Consider the following 19,899-nt stretch of genomic DNA (forward strand, 5'->3'; position numbering starts at 1 on the left):
ATTATATTGGGAAGGTGAGCATCACAGGATGCCAGGCTATTGGAACAAAGTGTTCTTGTGTTGAGGGAGGACTTGTGTAGTGGCCCCAAATCTGTCTGCTGCTACCTTAATACTTAAGATATAACTATATGTACATAGACCTATATTCCTACCGTTTTATATTAATATATTTACATATAAGCACGCCTATATTTATACCTCTATAAAAGAGGCTTGTATTTTAAAATATAGTAGAACCTTCCCACTCCACAACCTGTGTGAGACAGATACCTATCAGAAAAGCAAAGCAATAAAGAAACTCTTTCCATGCAACCATCTGATTCTGGACTAGGCCTGCAGCATGGCACCGAACCCTGAGTTCATTGCTCACATGAAGAAATCTACGCTGCAGGAGACCTCACCCTCTCTGAATTCACCAAAGGAAGAGAGGGAAAAGAAAACAAAAAGGAACCGCAGGAAGAAATTGGTGAAATACAACATGAAATAGACTTTGTGAACAAGACAGTGAGGAGATTTTGAAAGTAGAACATAAACATAAACATAAACATAAGTTCTGCCAGCCATTCTTTCAAATGAAGTCAGAATTGATGACCAAATCCCCAGATTTCTGGGTAACAACATTTATCAGTGATCTAAAGTTCCCACAGTCCATTATTTGACCAGAGTTGAAGTGACAGAATTCAAAGATATCCAATCTGTTTACAGAATAGATTTTTATTTTGATGGAAACCCTAACTTCAAAAATAAAGTTCTCTCCAAAGAATTTCATCTGGATGAGGGAGGTGACCCATTCTCAGAGTCGATGGAAATCCAATGGCTACCTGGATGGAATGTTCAAGTCAAACACAGAATAAAGTCCGTGAGCTCTTTTACCTGGTACTGACCATCGGATGGCGGTGCGGATGAGCTAGGACACGGCATTATCCTGGCATGGATAATGGAGGAAAGGAAGGAGATGATGCTGGAGAACAAACCGTTGGAAGCTATTGATGAAGAAGAGAATAAAGAGGAAGGTGTATAACATGATGAGCTGATGAGGAGGAGGAGGAGGAGGAGGGGGAAAGGATGAAGATGACTAACAGAATACTGATGGATCCCAAGCTTGCATTTTCATTCCCGTATGTGTCCTGGAATCATGTGCAGTTGTTTATTTTTGTTTCGCTGAGTTTCCTTTTGTGCTCAGTTGCCCTGTTCTTGAGGTCTCTTTTCTCTCCTTTACACCACAGTCCTCAATTTATTTAGAGGGAAAATACTTTGAACAGAATACCATGGGAAAAGAGTCTCTATCTCATTTTGTAACAAATTAATTGTAATCCCTTCCATCTCAACTATGGAATAAGAACTATGGTACCAACACAGCACCAGGCTTGGTGGGGCAAATCACCTTCTGCTGGAAGGTGGAAGGTGATTGGACACTGTGTAGTACTGCATAGAATTCTAGCTTTTACCCTCCTTTCTCTGTATATTGACCAGACATTATGTCTCTATGTGAACAAAAAGAGTTAACATTGACACTCATACATCTTGGCTACTTTTTCTTATTTAAAAAAAGAGGGGGGAAATTCAATGATGTTATACAAGATCAGCACAAGGAAAGTTTGAGATGTATTTAAGAAGTGTCATTGCGAGCAATGAATGTACAAATGTGCTTTACACAACTGATGTCTGTATGGATTGTGATAAGAGTTGTATGAGCCCCTAATAAAATGATTTAAAAAGTGTCATTGTAGTTGATGATGAGACTTTTAATATGAGTCCTGCCACTTAAGGGGGAAACAGGCCAAATTCGTATGATCTTACGTGGGACTGACATTCTCTATTGTCTCTTCATATGGTCTTTCAGGTTGAAGTTGAAGAAAATCATAACAAGTCCATGAGAGCCAACATATAACCTTGAATATATCCCACTCCATTTAGAAAACATTTCAAGAACACTGAGCACGAATGACAGAAGCCTAACAAGCTGTGGAAGAACATCATACAGAAAGATAGCAAAGGGTCTTTTCAAGACAGGAAGGAACAAGAAGACCAAAGTAGATGTCAGAAGAAACCCTGAGCAGATGATCCCTTCGGGACCAGTGGTGAGAGTGGCGATACTGGGAGGGTAGAGGGAGGGTGGGTTGGAAAGAGGGAACCAATTACAAGGAACTATATGTGACCTCCTCCCTGGGAGACGGACAATAGAAAAGTGGGTGAAGGAAGATGTCGGACAGGGCAGGATATGACAAAATAAACAATTTATAAATTATCAAGGGCTCATGAGTGAGGGGGGAGCAGGGAAGGAGGTGGAAAATGAGGACCTAATGCTGGGGGCTTAAGTGGAGAGCAAATGTTAGGGCAATGAATGTACAAATGTGCTTTATACAATTGATGTATGTATGGATTGTGATAAGAGTAATATGAGCCCCTAATAAAACGATTAAAAACAAAACAACAACAACAACAAAAAGAAACCCTGAAACTTGCTCTTGAATGTAGAGTAGCTAAAACAAATGGAAGAAATGATGAAGTGAAATATCTGAACAGAAAGTTTCGAAGGGCAGCTCAGGAAGACAATGTATTGTACTGAAGTGTGCCGAGATCTTGAGATAGAAAGAGGGACAGAGTCAGCATATCTCAAGGTGAAGGAACTGAAGAAGAAGAACTCCAAGCCTGGAGTTGCCTATGGAAGGAGTCCATGGGCAAAATATTCGACAATACAGAAAGCATCAAAAGATAATGGATTGAGCCTCCAGCGAATTCCCTCTGGGGATGTAAATAACCTGTGAGCATGCAGAGTGCAATGGAGAGGGATTGGTGCAGAACCAGGCAGGTTAAAATCGAACACCGTATCACTTAAAATATCCCTTTTGGCATATTTTAAATGTGTCCTGGTTTTTAATATTTCCTGTTTCTTTTCTATTGGGGTTTTACTCTGATTTATTTTGTTATTGTTGTTGTTGTTTATTTTTCTTTTGTCTGTACTGTTTTGTTTCTCTCTCTCTCTCTCTCTGTAAGTTTTCCAGTATTTGAAATCTAGATGGTTGGCTCTATAGATAAATGTCCTATTGTGGGGAGTGGGGGGTAGGTTGGAGGGAAATGGAGCTGGTAAATCTCATACAAGTACTATACATGATGACTCTGTTATCATAGCTCTACAGACTAAATATCCAAATCTGAGTTTTAGCTGTGTTGATTCCTGTGTTATCAGTCACCCCAGGTCCCTTGTCTTGCAGACAATCATTAGGTGGCATTTGTCTCACCCTCTGTGTGTGTATCTGTGTCTATTTTGTTTAGAACCTGCCCTAACCTGGCATTGTCTCATGAACATAATAAAATAAAAATCCTTTCCCACACAGGATTGAGCACAAAACCAGAAATTTAACACATATTTTTTGGATAAACAGCTCAGTCAATAATACCTATTGTAGTATAGACATGGAGCATGGGTGGAATTAATCCCACTTCCTATCCCAAGGAGGACCTGCCATCTTCTAGAGCAGTGGAACTACTCGGGTTGTGGAGATAAGGTCTTCAGACTGCACCCCCAGTACTGTCAAAGTGGGTGACACCAGGGCCCATGGTGGTGAGTGGACTGGAGGGGACGGGCTACCAAGGCAGTGGCATCACAAGGGTGGTGCCATCTTCCAATTTGGTAACTTGTCATCACCTGCACCTCCACCCATGTCACTCACCACTCAGTGTGTAGATGGGCTGAGGCACCTACCATTGAGGGAGAGGAGGATCTCCACCTTAGCCAAGAGAGAGGGGAGGGCTGGGTGTGCAGGCGTAGGCAAGGGTACCCACCAGTGTTATGGGGACTTGACCCTGAGGATGGCCAGGACTGCCCATGACGGATGGCATAATGAGTCACTGCACTGAGTAGCGCCAACTCTAGTATCATCCCAGCTTGGCAATAGAGTGGAAGGTTGAATGACATTGGCTGGCAATGTCGTTTAATGTAATCAAAGGAAGCAATGACTTGGTGTAGCGTGGTGTAACGCTTTCCTTACAGACCACGGGATCTGCAATTAGGAAAAGGCCTACAATCACCCATCCTCCCAGAAAGAAGCCACTTCAAGTAGGAGGCTCACCTGGAAACTGTTCTCAACACTCTCTTTGCAGCCCGGGAATTGGGGAAAGCGAGGGCTAATGCAAATGATCACCTTTTGCAGGTGAAGAAACAATGGTTTTAACAAAGTGAAGTGACTTATCCCAAGTCACACAACCCCACTATTGTTCAGGTTTTATTTGGACCCCTGTAAAAGTGTTTCAATCATTTTACTTAACTGTGGAAATAGTTCCTAAGCAATGCCACATTTGAGTCCGTTAAAGGAGGAATTGATATTCTATCAAGAACTGTGTGTTGGTGTATGTGGGGGTGTGGGCGGGGGAGGCAATTTCTCAGAACCATATACCCGGAAGCATAGAATGCAGATATTCAAGTGTGTTTACGTGAACAGTAAAGTGCATAGACTAATATCAGAGGTAATACAATTTTGTATCTAAAATGATAAAGAACTGCCTTTAATGCTAGAATGATCCGGAAACTCTTCAGCTGGTCAATTTTTCCTGCTCATGTTTCTTCTCTGCTTCAGATCTAGACCCCAAGGGTTATCAAATATTAGACAGGGTGCAGACTACATGCTCTTCTGTTCCCAAAGCCACTTTCTATTTTCCAGGCACTCCGCTAGGCCGCATTTCCCAGTTTTCTTTGCAGCAGAGTCTGAGCAATGAATGTGCGGAGAGATGTCGTGCTCCATTTGCTGACCTACCCCTTGAAACGATGTACAATACCCATGCCCTTTCACTAAAACAAAGACTTTGTAAGGCACATATTCCCAATGGTAGAATCCCATGATTGAAGGAGTCTGAGGCCATGACCTACAGTGGGAACACAGCCACCTGCAAATCAGGAACTCTGCCTGGACTTTACATGAGGAAGAAACTTCTCATACTGTAAGCCTCTGCGAGCTCAGAGTTTATTAGCTTTTGAGAGTGATGTGCTCCGCATCACCTTAATTAATACCGTAGGAATTATCTAGACCTAGACCAAATCTTGTTAAAAATATAGACATGGAGCCCCTGGTAGCTGGAAGGTCAGATATAAAACAAGGGCATTAAGGAAGTGAATGGGTGGCAGAGAAGTGTCAGGTAGCTTCCAACCAGTTGCTATTAAGACAACTTCAAACCATGATGACCCCGTGTGCTCTAGAAGAATAACTGTGCTCCTCCGGGTTCTCAATGACTGCTCTGTCAGAAGTAGATGGCTAGAACTTGTTTTTGTTTGTTTGTTTGTTGCCACGGAGTGGACTAAAACCTCTAACCTTTTGGTTACCAGTCAAACAAGTTAACCACCTGTATCCCCCAGGCACTCCTGGGGAGCTTCTGGGGTGCACTTGTCTATTCCACACTATTGGACTGGACACTCGGCGACTGCAGAAATCTAACTGAGAGCAAGGCCTAGACTCCCAATCACTGGGTAACCCAGCTCTCGGTTCCCACACAAAATGCTGTTGAAGGGATCTAATAGGATTATACTCCTGGTATAACTCAGGAGCCCTGTGGTGTAGTGGTTACTCACTGGGCTGTGATCCATATGGTTGGCAATTCAAAACCACCAGCATCTCCTCAGGAGAAAGACAGGGCTTTCCACTCCCCTAAACAATTACAGTCTCTCTATGAGTTGGCACTGATGGTGGTGAGTTTGGTTTGAGTGCACTCAGAAGGCATAATAAAAGAAAAGAATTAAAGAAATTAAAAAGTCTTGCCTCTTCCCTACTTCCCTCTTAACAAAAGTTAAAGTTACTGTTGCAAGGCTGCCACCTAGAGAACCCAGTGTCTGCAATTACCCAGGAAAATACAATTGTCCTGGCTGAAACAAGAACCTCGTCTCTAAGGGTCACTTTCCTCTCACATTTCTGCAGCCCAACAAGACGGATGGCAAGCACGAGGGTGGATGTGCTTGCCCAAAGGAGGAGAGGGTGGCAAAAGAGGCACTGATGGCCAGAGGCATGCCGAGAACCCTCTTCCTGCCCAACTTATCTGCTGCCTCCTCTGGGATCCTACCCCCTCCCACTATGTTACCAACTGCTTTCAAATGGAGTCACTAAAGCCCATGAACAAATGAAGGATGCAATCCTTTCAACTGAAAGCAAGGGAAGGAAGAAACATGGGAAGATGGGCGTTTTGTTGGTGTTGTCAAGTCTATTATAGTAGAACTGCCCCATAGGGCTGTCTAGGATGTAATCTTCCTGAGAACAGTTCTCCAGATTCTTCTCCCGGGGAACTGCTGTGTCGGATCGAATGGCCAAGCTTGTATTGCGTAATCGAGTCCTTAACCATTGCACCTTTGAGGTTATATTGAAAACATATATTGTCCGTAGTGAATTCCAGCTCATAGCAACCCTATCAGACTCTATGTTGATAAAAACACAGTCACCTCTTTTTCTATGAGAAAGGCCGGTGGGGTGGAATCACCGATCTTTCGGTTAACCACTCTGCTGTAGAAGGGGAGACAAAAGGAAGAGAGGGAGAGATGTTCTAAATGAGGGAGCAGGGAGTGAGGGTGACAAAGGCAGATTGACTGTATTGTTTCCAGAAAGATGTGTGCACGAGCCATATGTCTGCTGTGAGAAATGCTCTAGAAAGTTCACGGTCTCCCACAGGAAGTGATTGCAACTATGAGGAATAAGCCTGAGGACAGACAAGTTTGTTTGGCAGCAGACACTGTAGAAAGCTGGGCCCCTGGGCAAATGGAAGGCAATGGACTCACCGTAGTGTGGAATGATGGTCCAGGCCATCACAGATGCGTAGATGCCCCCAGTCATCCAGAAGATGCCCAGCCAACTGAGGTGCTCGCCTCTCTTCTCCCGAGACAAGAACTCCGAAAAATAGGCAAACACAATTGGCAGTGCACCTCCAATACTGCAAAAAGAAAACACCAGAAAGCATCAAGCCATATATGAGAAGTTATCATAGCAGAAACAACGCTGCCCTATACTCCACCCTGAGAGCTCTCTGATGAACGAACCCACTGATTTGAGGGGTGCCAGGTTTCCCACAAGAGACCACCCTACTTTAGTAAACCAAGACTGCTGAGCAAAGACTGACTAGCAGGCAGCTCCTCACTAACTGTTGGGGAAAAGTCTCACGCTATTTCGGTCAGATACACTGATTTTACAACCTTGCTCCTTTCTAAGGTTTCCCATCACTGGATTTTGCAAGTTGACAGATAACTCGGTGCAGGGTTGCTGCAGGTCCCACTTAGAGGTGTTCCATTGAAATAGTGCCCCGCTGATCTGTATGGACCAAGGCAAGTAGATTACATACCCTATTCCAGAGATGAGTCGGCAGAAGAGGAAGGCTCCATACCCTTGCACAAAGGAGGAGAGGGAGGCGAAAGAGGCATTGATGGCCAGAGACATGCTGAGAACCCTCTTCCTGCCCAACTTGTCTGCCAGGCCCCCCAGGAGGAAGGCCCCCGCCATCATTCCTAGGTAGACTATCAGCCCTGGGAGGAGGGGAGAGATGGGAGACAGAAAGTGAGGATTAGAGGTCACCCAATGTTTTAGAAAAGCCAAAACTCATTGTTACCTGTCCTCAAAATCCCGGGTTACAGAGATCAGAGGTGGAATATACCAGATGGATATGGTAAATCAACAATGCTATTCAAACGTGACCTTCTAACAAAGTTATTTTTTAATAGCCTTACCGGATTAACACAGATTGACACAAACCCAAATAGATCACACAGACCAAGAAAATGTTGTAATTTTATTTCTAAATCAGATAAGATGCTGCAGTTCATGCTATAGAAGTTCTCATAGGAGGGGCTGTGTGCAAATTTCCAGGATGAAAGTGTGGCAAAATGGATTTGGAAAGCATAGGAAAGGAAGAAAATGGTGAATGTCAACACAGTGATTACCTTCGCAAAAAGCCAGCGGGGGACCTTGCGCAGAAGCCACCACATGTGTCTCCCTAAGTGTCTCAGCGTAGACCTGTGTTCCAGAGGATTTTCAATCACTGGGTTTTTTAGAAAGGGGTCCCCAGCCTTTCTTCCCAGGTGCCTCTGTTGAACTCAAACTCCTCCCCCTTCAGTTAGGAGCCGAGCACACCGACCATTTGTACCACCCAAGATCAACACCCAAGAAGGGCTTTCTCCAAACTCCAACAGATGTCTAGACCACTAAGTAGACCGTGGAAGAAAACAGAAAACACACATAACGACTACTTACCTTATGGCACAATCAGTTTGTGTATGTACCATGGAAATAGATGGTTTTAGCCACACGATGGTATTTGATGAAAGCCATAACCTTCCTAAAGATGACAAAACCTCCAGGGCAAATAGATAATCTGTTATTATACGAAGTATTCAGTGTTTGCAAATTGTCAACCACTGTGCTAAATGGGTTACATATATTATGTTTTTATTCCTACTGTTGTTACTGTAGACTGAATTGTGTCCCCAAAATAAGTGTTGGAATCCCAACCCCTACATGAAGATGGAGCAGGGGGGTGGTGGTTTCAAACTGCAGACCTTGTGGTTAGCAGCCCAACATGTAACCTCCTATGACACAGAGCTTATATATATATATATATATATTACTTGCCATTTTACATGTACATTTCAGTAACATTAATTATGTTCTTCAAGCTGTGCACCACCCGCACGATCCACTTCCAAACTTCCCTTGTAACAGAAACTTAGTGCCATCTAATCAAAGACCCGCTTCCTCTACCTCTCTCTCCCACATCTGGCAATCATTAATAAATGTTGGTCTCTATCTATTTGCCTGTTCTGTATATTTTATACAAGTGATTATTGTTCATTGCTATAGAGTTGGCTTCAACTCACGTGTGTATATGTAACAGAAAAGCATTTCCCCAGTCCCGTGCCATCTTTTCATTATTCTAGCACTGCATCAGATAATATTCTGCTGTGATCCACAGGGCTTTCTTATATTGACTGATTTTCAGAAGGAGACCAGCGGCCCTTTTTACCAAGTCTGTCTTAATCTGGCTGGTAGATTAGAACCATCAACCTTACGGTTAGCAGCTCAACACTTACCCAACAGCACGACCAGAGTGCCTTTATTACGCATACAAAATGTATTTTCTTAGGACAGCTCATACTTGCACGAGGGTTGACTGATGACTACCAATCACTGGGGGGGGGGAGGGGGGGAAATGAGGTTATTTGTTCCAGTAAAGACTTACAGCCTCAAAAATTCTACATATGGTGGCTGGAAGGACGCATGGACTCAATGGCACTGGGTTTTGGATTAATGTAGCCACATCCACACCTCAGAATACCTGGTAGATACATGTCTGCTATCTAATGCGCGCGCGCGCGCACACACACACACACACACACACACCAGGTATTCAACTCCACCCTTCTTAATCTGAATCTGCAAAAGTAAGACCCAAACTCTGTGACGTCAACAAAAACCTAGCCCCCGCCCAAGTGTTTCTTAGGGAACCCGTCCACTACTGGTCTATCAACAAAAACACTCGTGACCTGTCAGAGGAAACCAGCCTCCAACAACCAACAGGCCAGATGGTGTAAATGTACGCGATAATATATAAAGATTATAGTAGAGTCATAGAGGATAAGAAAGATAGGGGAGAGAATAAAATAAAAGAGTCAGACACACTTTATGGTAACATGCTCACCTCAGCTCCTCTTGAGGGACCACCCTGAACTGGGAGCAGTGAGAGCGAGCCTTTACTATCTTGAGACATCTATAGTTCACCTGTAGACATGCATATACAATAGTGACATGCGTCACAAGGTGGGTGGAATCTACAATAAGGTCCCTGAGCTCACAGGTGAAGAAACCTGACACCTGCATTGGGGGAATGTAGAAGGGGGCATGGGTGTCATGGCGGGAAGAGAAAGCAAAAGGATAATGTCCGCTTCTATAGGGAGATACAATCAACAACGTGCTCACTCTAGGCAGCATAGCTGTTCAGGGGAGAATGTGTGGGAACGAGTTTTTAAAGCAGGGTGATGTACTTCGACTTTACCTCTAACTGACCAAAGTGGAGGCTTTCCTTCCATGGAATACCAGCTTTCCAGATTCCCTCTGTAATGAGCTAGGGAATATAGTCCTCATCCTATTTCCCTCAGTGTTAGTTTCCCACTACGAGCATCAGTCCATGCCTAAGCATGGCCCCTTTATAGGGAAGGGCAGAACTGACCCTGTGCGTTTTTGAGACTGTAACTCGATGGGAGTAGAAATCCCAAAGCCACTGGTCTGGGTAAAGGCAATGTTTACTTACTGCTATTGGAATGTAGGCACGCTGAAGCACACAAAAAAAAAATCACAACGATATTTCTCAGAAACATACCTAGAATCTTTATTCTTCTTAGTAACTCATGGTTCTGAGCTACCCCTGGGATGGAATTAAAACATTCAAGTTCTCTGTCTCTTGCTAGCATGTCCATGTTGGTCTGAATTGCTGTGTTGAAGTGAAATTAGTTGGTAGGATTCCTCCGTCTCTTAATGACAGCCGCCAACGGGCAGGGTGGGAGCATGCAAACAAAGTATAGAGGCTTCTCAGAGGGGTATCGGTAAATTCTGTCATTCTTCTGGATAGAAAGAGAGCCGTCTCAGAAGCAGAAAGAGAGAAGGCCACCACCAGGAAGAAAAAGGAGCAAGATGCTTGATGGAGAGGTGGCAGAGGAGCAGGGTCAAGACCACGAGGCAGAGCAGAGAAGCAGCGCAAAGGTCACGAGGCTTCCTGGTTCAGTGAACCAATATTTCAGAGTACCGTTGGGCAGGAGGCTGGCTTGCCAAGTGGGATGCCTTTTGTCCCAAAGGCACTTTACCAGCACTAAAGGAGCTTCGCAACACTTGACCAAGCATGTCAGAGGCCAAGGGACCGCATGGCTGAAAGACTGAGGGCCAAAGATTAACAGAACTATGAGCATGGCTGAGGAGAGATATTGTGGCCAAATAACTGTATCCTTAATATTTTATAACCTGTTAGCTTCCCTAATAAACCCCCATAATCTTGAGTGTTATCTGTGAGCTCTGTGTGGCCATTCCAACACATTACCGAACCCAACAGGAAAGTAGAAGTGTCACAGAAGGAACGGTCAGTGTCAAGGTTAGGGTAAAGAAGAAGGGAAGGGGGGGCATGTCTGAACACAGGCATCACCCCGGGGCAGATGTGGAGTTGGATTTGCCTTCCCCCTTGAGAAGCCAGATGAGGTCTGACAAGGTTCCCACACCATTTCCTCGAAAGCTTAAAGAGGAAGCAAGGAAAGCTCCTTAGAGCTGAGCAGAGCAGGCTGTCTGAATCCACTGAGACCAGCTTCTTGATCCAGAAAAGTAGGCAGTGGTTGAACTTGTGCTCCTCTTGGCCCTGAGGTTTCTCTTCAGACTTGGAAGATGCTCAGGGAAGTGGAATAGGAAGGCTCAGGAACCAAGAGGATCCTGTTTCTCCTTACATCACCAATTTCCCAACCCACAGATTAGAAAATGGATTGAGCAATTTCCCATTCTGTTAGGTCACTGACACTTGTGTTTAAGAAAATGAGTTAAGATTAGGCAAACCCTGTACCTGGTCTTCTGAAGGTCCACGGTGACGATAGCATACCAAAATGTAGACTGGATTTGGTCCACCTTGTGGGGAGGAAAGTGTAGCCCCTTTTCTGCATATCTGGTCTACAGAACTCCCAACAATTTCTCAGACGTTTCCAACAGAGGTGGCTATATGCTCGGACAAAGTGTCTTTGTGGACCTTATCTTAAGATTGTCCCATTCTGTCGAAATGGAATGGGAGACCACCCACCAAAATAAAATGGCACCGAGAACGTACACTCCATGTTTTAGGGACATTGATAAAGCTGTCGCTGATCAGTTTAAACAAGCAGAAGGCTCAACTGAGGCGCGTCAAACCTGCATGCTGCATTGGGCTATTTATCTCATTACCTCATCTAAGAAAACCCCACAGCCGACCTTCCCTGCTCCAACCAGCAAGCTGCTCACCACTAATTTGTCCTATGTCAGCAAATGGGTATCTATTTACAATGCAGCAGACATGCCACTGCAGGTCTCCCAAGGCTGGGTGGAGAAGGGAGATAGAGCTTCCACTGGCTCTTCTTCTCTTGGGGTGCTTTCATTTGGAGCCCGGCCACCAAGGTGAGAAGAAACTCTAGGCAAATGAAGACGTCATATGTAGGTGTTTCAGCCACACCCCCACTGAGGGCCAGCTGACACTAGCCACGTGGCATCAGCCACTAGACATGTGTGTGAGCAAGTCTCGAAATGATTCCACCCTGAGTCTTCAGGACACCGAGCAAACACTTAATAGAACTAAGGAGCTTGGATGGTCAAGTCCTGCCGTTCTTGCAAATTCATGAACAAAATAAACAGTGCTAGCTTTAAACTAGAATCATTATACAGCAATAGGTAACTAGACAGAGAATACTTGTCAAACTTAACCTGATACATCACATAATAATAGCAAAGTAGCAAATACAGAGTAAGCACAAACCACGTGCCAGGATCTTCACTACGCAATTCACAGGCATTTCCATCTCACTTAATGTCTGCAACCACCCTCTGAGACAGGTACTCTTACTACCCCGAGGCGTCAGAGGGCAGAGTGATTCACAGAGACTTTAGGTAGCTTCCCAAGAGTCTACTAGTCAAAAAGCAAGAGTTGGATCCGGGTAATATGTGTAACAGCTGCACTTTGCTGTCCCATAGAGCTAATCCTTGGTCAGATTTTTGCTTCTATATTAATTCACTGCTTAGTCATAGGACCACTTGTTAAATGGGACATGGTTCTTCCCTTTCATGGAGACAAACAATAAAAAATCTACGATTATCTTCCCATGAGGAAAAAAGTGTTCCAATAAAGGTCGACATCAGGTATTCTCACAGCCAGAAGGCTCAATGCGAGAAGCTTCGGAGGGAAAGGTACTGAGTCGCTCTTGAAGGACAACGAGAAGTAGCCAGGTCCCGTGTTGCTAGTTGGGAAGGGCAACCAATGGAGAGACGAACAGAAGTCTGGTGCGTTTAGGCGACTAACTAAAAGTAGATGAGCTGAGTAGAGCATTGTGCACATGGAAGACTCGATGAGGGATTAAGGCTGGAGCCAAGACAGAGGCCAAATCACAAGTGACTTGCAGAGAGAACCAGAGAGAGAGAGACCGACAGAGTGTGTGTGAGAGAGAGACAGAGAAAACGCATGCATGGGCACCCGTGAGCATGTGCAGATGGGTCCACAAAGGAAGAGAAGACGCACTGCGCAGTCTGCTCCTCTAAAGATCTAGCTATATGAGATCAAACTGGCAATAGCCACTGAGGTGGTTGAGTAGAGGCCAGTGAGTTTCCGTTAGTGAGGGAAGAACAACTCAGAGAGAGAGGAGAATGAATGTGTCACAGTGTTACTGAATTGCACACATAGAAGTTGTTAAATTTGTGTAGATACTGCTGTGTATATGCTCAACAACAATTAAAAACTGGAAAGAAAAACCTGGGGGGCACTGTGAAGTGATCACTGACGATACGGGTCTATCGTCCAGTATGGTGAAGAAAGCGGCTATCAGAAAGATTAGCTTCTAGGGCCTTAAAGGGTTGTCTTCGATCCAAGTGAGGCATCAGCGAACCCCACACCGAAGAAGCACACCAGCCTATGTGACCCCATAGTGGTAAATACTAAAGAGCTAACCTGGAGGAGGTAACAGTATCAGAGCTTAAATTCTAAACACTGTTTGTTGAAGGTTATGGTTGACAGCATAAGCACAAAACCTATCACAGGGTCCTGTAGACTAAGCCTCAGGTGGCTCCCCTGTGACTATGAACAGGGATGGGAAAGACTAGTTATCGGACAGGGTCACTGCAGGGCAGTTGTGGTGAGGTCAAAATGTGACACCATGTCATTTGATCTCGCTCTTGAGCCAATGTATCACTATTTGTTTCTGTTTTAATGATTTGGACTTTGTTATTGATGGATGTTGTTCTGTTACATTCTGTTATGGTGGGGGCATGTGTTTGTGTTTTGTTTGGGATTTTGTATGTTTTTCTGTGTGTGAAACCCAGGCAGGTACACCTGTGAGGCAACAACTGGAGTCACAGTTAGAAAGGGACATGGGGCAGCTCCCATGAATGTGACTGAACTGGTGAAATGTCTGGATATGTGAATTGTACCTTGGTGAGACTGTCAAAAATCAATGAACTGATTTGTTTTTTCATCCCAGACCAGGTTATGCTAGGAATCTTTGGTGATAAATACCTACATGCATGCTTTTTTCCCCCAGTTTTAAGTTTATTAGGGGCTCTTACAGCTCTTATCACAATCCATACATATATCTATTGTGTCAAACACATCTGTACATAGGTTGTCATCATCTTTTTCAAACCATGAGCCCTTGGTATCAACTCCTCATTTTTTCCCTTCCCTTTCCCCCTCCCTCCCCCATGTCCCCTTGATAATTTATAAAGTATTCTCTCTTTTTTAATGTCCTACATTGACCGCTGTCTCCTTTCACCCACTTTTCTGCTGTCCATCCTCCTGGGAGGATGGCAATACGTTGATCATTGTGATCGGTTCCCACTTACTACCCCCCACCCTTCCCTTCCCCTCTTAGTATCGCTGCTCCCCTTCTTGGTCCTGAGGGGCTTATCTGTTCTGGCTTCCCTGTGTTGCGAGCTCTTATCTGTACAAGTGTACATGCTCTGGTCTAGCCGGATTTTTACGATAGAATTGGGGTAATGATAGTGGTGGGTGGATTAAAGAACTAGAGGAAAGTTGTATGTTTCATCATTGCTACACTGCACCCTGACTGGCTCTCCTCTTCCTTGTGGCCCTCTGACAGGGGTGTCCAATTGACTACTGATGGGCTTTGGATCTCCACTCTGCCCTCCCCCTCATTCCCATTGATATGATTTTTGTTTGTTTGTTTTGTTTTGGGTCTTGGATGTCCGATACCTGATCCCATTGACACCTCATGATCACACAGGCTTGTGTACTTCTTCCAAAAGAGTTTGTTGCTTCTCAGCTAGATGGCCACTTGCTTATTTTCAAGCCTTTAAGACCCAAGGTGTTATATCTTTTAATAACCGGGCACCATCAGCTTTTTCACCACATTTGCTTATGCACCCATTTTGGCTTCAGCGATCACAGAGTGCCGTGTTAGTAGAACAAAATGTTCTTGCGTTGAGGGGGTACTTGAGTGGAGGCCCAATGTCCATCTGCTGCTGTAATACTTTATAAACAAATATATGTACATAGATCGATTCCCCTGTCATTATATATAAATGTATTTACATATACACATGCCTGCATTTAGACCTCTATAAATGTCCTTTGCCTCCCAGTTCTTTCCTCTATTTCCTTTTACTTTACTCTTGTTCCACTATCATGTTTGGCCTTCATTCAGGTTTTGGTAATTCCTCTCGATTACACTGCCCTTGATCGAGCCCTCCTCGCCATCAATTTTAGATCACCTATTCTTCCCTTGTCCCGAGGTTTGTTGGCACCCCCTCCTTTTCCCACACGTCCCCTCTCCCATCCGCGCCCCTTCCCCTCACAGCTGTCGCTCCCACTGTTCTCTCCTCCAGATTGTTCATCTGGCTTCTCTTGTCCAGATAGACATGCACAGACAACATGTGCAAACACAAAGCAAAGCCAAACATAAAAAAGAAGACAAAAATAAATCAACAACAGCTAATACAACAAAAGAAAAAAGAAAAGGAAAGAAAGAAAGAAAGAGTAAACATTGCAAAGCCCTCACACAGTTCCAGGTCTGTCCGTTGACCTTTATGAGTATTTCCCAGTGGAGTCTGCTGGGGTGCCATTCCCTGGTCCATACATCCTTTTCCGTCATTTACCCAAATTAAAATCTTTTAAAAAATCATTTTAACTGGGGGGCAAGGGCGAGAATTAAAGGAGTAGGCCAGAGATCTCCTTACTGCCAGGCAATCTCTACATCACTGGCCTTGGTCCCTTTCAAAGAACACACAAACCTAACTGCTCAGGGCAGCCCTAGAGGGCAGGGGAGAGCTGCTCCGTAGGAAGGTTGAGGCTGTAAATGGTGTGGGAGCAGACAGTCTCATCGTTCTCCCTCTGAGCATCTGGTGGGTTTGAACCATCAACCTACAGTGAGCAGCCCTGCGCGTATCCTGCAGCACCACCAGAAGAACACTCACTCACTGCTGTCCAGTTGAGGCCAACTCCTTAGCCACCCAATAGGACACTCCTTGTAGCTTTTCCAGACTCTAAGTCTTCCCAGGAGTAGAAAGCCTCATCTTTCTCCCTCAGATCAGCTGGTAATTTCGAACTGTTTACCTTGTAGTTAGCAACCCAACGTGTAATCCACTCCATCACGAGAGCACTGAATAAAAGTTTATTTTTCTGGCTAATGGCCCTTTTCCAAGTGCCACACTAGTGAGGGGTACACCCCTCCTCTTAGCAACACAGGGGGGAAGTGAGGGGAGACAGAGCCTGGCCTTGGGTTCTAAAGGGACCAGTCATTGGCTGTGTGATTGGAAGAAAAATCGCCAACCTTCTCAGGGCCTTTCAGCTTCATTTAGAAACTGATAAATGAAATGACTAATTTCTGAGCCGCTTTCCCTGTGCTTTATACATCCATCCATGAAAACCACAAAACATTCTATGAATTCCCTCAGATCAAAGGGATTCTGATTAAAAAGATAAACCCAGACACACTTAAGTCCCCGGGTGTACCAGAGGTGCAGGAGCATCGATGTGCGCCAGTAGAGTTCTACTTGCATTTGAGAAAGGGCTGAGTCAGATAGGAGCTGACTTAATCTTTTGTAAAGAGCAATCAGCCTTTTATTCCACTTGAGCTGCCCCTGGGCCTTATCCTACCCACTCACCAATCTGTTTGCTCTCAAGTCTCTCTCCTGGACAGAAAACAGCAGAGCACTCCTTTTACCCCTGGGCTTTTCCTCCTAGAGGCTCTGAAACACCTCCCACCCTCTTGGGGGGCTGACTCACCACGGTCCTAAACTGATTACTGAACCTCGAGTCAACCAGCTCCTGAAACCGGATCATCAGAAGAGGGGTGGCGCACAATATACGGCATTCAATAAATGGACCAACCAACTAAATTCACTCAACCAGGCTCTAGTCAGTAAACTGGCTGAACGGAGAGCACGCTTTTACAGACGTGCTTAAGGCAACGGTGCAGAGATGTAATCCTTAAAAAGCGGGAATGACAAAACGACTGTCGGTTGATGTGTCCTGAAAATTATTGGAGTTATGGCAGAAGTGCTTTTTTGACCAACTGGTTTGTGTTTTGCTGCTGCATTTATCCCAAGAAAAACAGCTTGAATCTCCAGAAGAAAACCAAAATGCCATGGGAATGATGCTGTATTGACATCTTGCTCTAAACATACAACATCATAGTAATTTGTCATGGGCAACATGACCAGAGAGAAGATTTTTGTCATGATTTTATACTACTGTTGGTTAAATTAAAACATGTTTTACTTGCAGAAATTCTCTCACAGATAACCTGCAATAACTTGAAATGCATGCCCTTTTGAACTTCCTTTTCTCATGTATAAATTAAAATGTCTGTTGCATTTTGCAAAAAAAAAAAAAAAGAGTTGTATGAGCCCCCAATAAAATTATTTTTAAAAAACACCCTGTCTTTAGCAGAAGAAATTAAGGCAATAAATGTTGGTGATCAGAGCACAGTGCGGTTATCAAAAATTGCTATAGAGCGACTAGTTTGAAAGCTAAAAAGCCTATCGTCTTTAATTCTCTGAAACCCACAGGGGCCATTCTACTCTGTCCTGTAGGGCTGCTCTGAGACAGAATCAACTTGATGGCAGTACTGTTGTCAAGCCAATCCTGGCTTGTAGCAACAGAGCTATAGGAGAGAGGAGAACTGCTCCACAGGGTCTCCCAGGCTCTGAATGACCCCCAGAGCAGCAAGTCTCATCTCTCTCCCACAGAGCGACCTCGAGGCTAGCAGGCCGATGTGCCACCAGGGCTCCTTGCCAGCGCTGGTAGGTGACAGATACCAGGAAAGCAGAAGGCTGGTTTTTTAATGAGACATCCTGGGCTGAAGTCCTGGATTCACCATTGATCAGCTGCACGATCTTGGGCAAACTACATACCATCCGTAATCACTGTTGCTCATCTTTTGGAATTATGAGAATTAGGAGAGAGTGGATTTAAGCTATCTAGCAGAAAGCTTAACACAGAAGTAAATGCACAGTTAATAAAAATTGCTATTATTGTCATTAGTAGTGCAGCTTACAATGAACCATGACTTTAGAAACCTACAGGGTTAGTAAAGTAAAATTAAGTTGGAAAAGATTTTCAAATCAAGCCAACCACATATTAAAGGATCCCCAAGGAGAGAGCATCGCATAAAAGTCTCCGATTTAGTCATACCCTTTGAACGGACCTCAACTTTTCCCGTGGAGCCAGGCTCTCTTAAAGAGGCTTGTCATTCCGAAAATACTTTTCAAGTTTTCTTCACAAGATTTTGAAATCAAAATTTTTTTGGTTGGGGGGAGGGGGAGGGGGGTGTAGGAGCTAACACTTATTCAAGGGTCAATCAACATGTATTGCTAATTGGGTTTCAGTTCAGACATGTGTGTATTAAAGAGCAAAGACGTTACCTTGAAGACTAATGAGGGTCCGACCCAGGCCATAGTGTTTCCATGACCTCGCTGAACAATGGCCAAGGCAGATCAGAGAAGCACCAGTGCCCTTGGATTGTGGTGGTGATAAAGAACAAGGGCTACACGGCGGAGAGTCAGACAAACGACCAAATTTGTCACGGAAGATGTACTTCTAGAACATTCCTTGGGAGCAAGGATGTAAAGACTTCATCTCACACCATATGGACATGTTACCAGGAGGGACCAGTCCCTGGAGCAGGGCATCATGAAGACTCTTGAGAAAAGAAGCTGTCACAGGGGCTGCAACAATATAACCATTGGGAGCAGGAGTCAGAACCATTCTGTGGGTAGATCAGGTCACCATGAGTCAGAACTGGCTCAATAGCACCAAGCAGTACCAACCACTCAGAGCCGGCTGCTGGTGGCACGCTGCAATCTTCTCTTCAGGTATCCGTATGCATTCAACCACATACTCATTCATGTGCTTCGGACCACTCTGTATTTGAAGTTTCATAAGTTCATTTTTTTCCACTCGATAAACAGCTAAATAACTCAGCCGAAGCAGGACTGTGCATTTGTTCTTGTCTGCATTTTTAGTTACTGGGTCAGAATAGATTGTTTAAAAATGAATCATGTACCAAGGGCTCAAGTAGAAAGAAAATGTTTTGAGAATGAGGATGGCAACAAATGAACAACTGTGCTCGACGCAATGGATGGATGGATGGATTGTGATAAGAGTCGTACAAGCGCCCAATAAAATGATTTTTTTTAAAGGATTCATGAGGTCAAAGCAAATAAAGGAGTTCAATGTCCTTGAGAGACACAGGGACAAGTATTCTTCCAGAAAAGTGGCACATATCATAGCACCTAAAACAGACAGAACATACCCTCTTGGCACCTGTCTCAGCAGGGAAAGGAAAACCATGGGTGTTAAACCAAACAGCGCTCTTAGCTGCCTTTGAGTCAGCCCCAACCCATGGAAACCCCAGCCTCACAAAACAAAGCAGTTCCCTGTCCTGAACCAGGCGCCTGCTATGCAGTGGTGGAACCATGGGGTTTTCACGGGCTAAATTTCAGAAGTAGATCACCAGGCCTTTCCTCCTAATTCATCTTAGTGTGGAAGAGCCTCTGAAATTGTTCATCCTCATAGCAACACGCCAGGAATCCACGCACACACAGGAGGTGACGATGCATGAGGTACCTTGGCCAAGGATGGAAACTGGGTCTCCTGCATGGGCGCCACCAGTCCTTTCTCCCAAGGGCGTAGAGTGGTTGGGTGAAAGGAAGGGGC

The 19,899-nt window shown here is 44.5% G+C and overlaps 1 protein-coding gene across 1 annotated transcript in view; it reads right to left on the reverse strand.

The window, feature by feature from the left end:
- SV2B (synaptic vesicle glycoprotein 2B) overlaps positions 1–19,899 on the reverse strand; it is an 84,826-nt gene that overhangs the window by 48,515 nt on the left and 16,412 nt on the right. Inside the window, exons 2-3 of the mRNA XM_004709890.3 lie at positions 7,312–7,492; positions 6,755–6,906 (exon numbers count right to left, since the gene is read on the reverse strand). Of these exons, the coding sequence (XP_004709947.1) occupies positions 6,755–6,906; positions 7,312–7,492 (333 nt within the window). The remainder of the gene's footprint in view (positions 1–6,754; positions 6,907–7,311; positions 7,493–19,899) is intronic.

Source organism: Echinops telfairi, unplaced genomic scaffold, assembly GCF_000313985.2.
Source record: "Echinops telfairi isolate 266 unplaced genomic scaffold, ASM31398v2 ScPeMD7_7409;HRSCAF=8447, whole genome shotgun sequence".
Lineage (NCBI taxonomy): Eukaryota > Metazoa > Chordata > Mammalia > Afrosoricida > Tenrecidae > Echinops > Echinops telfairi.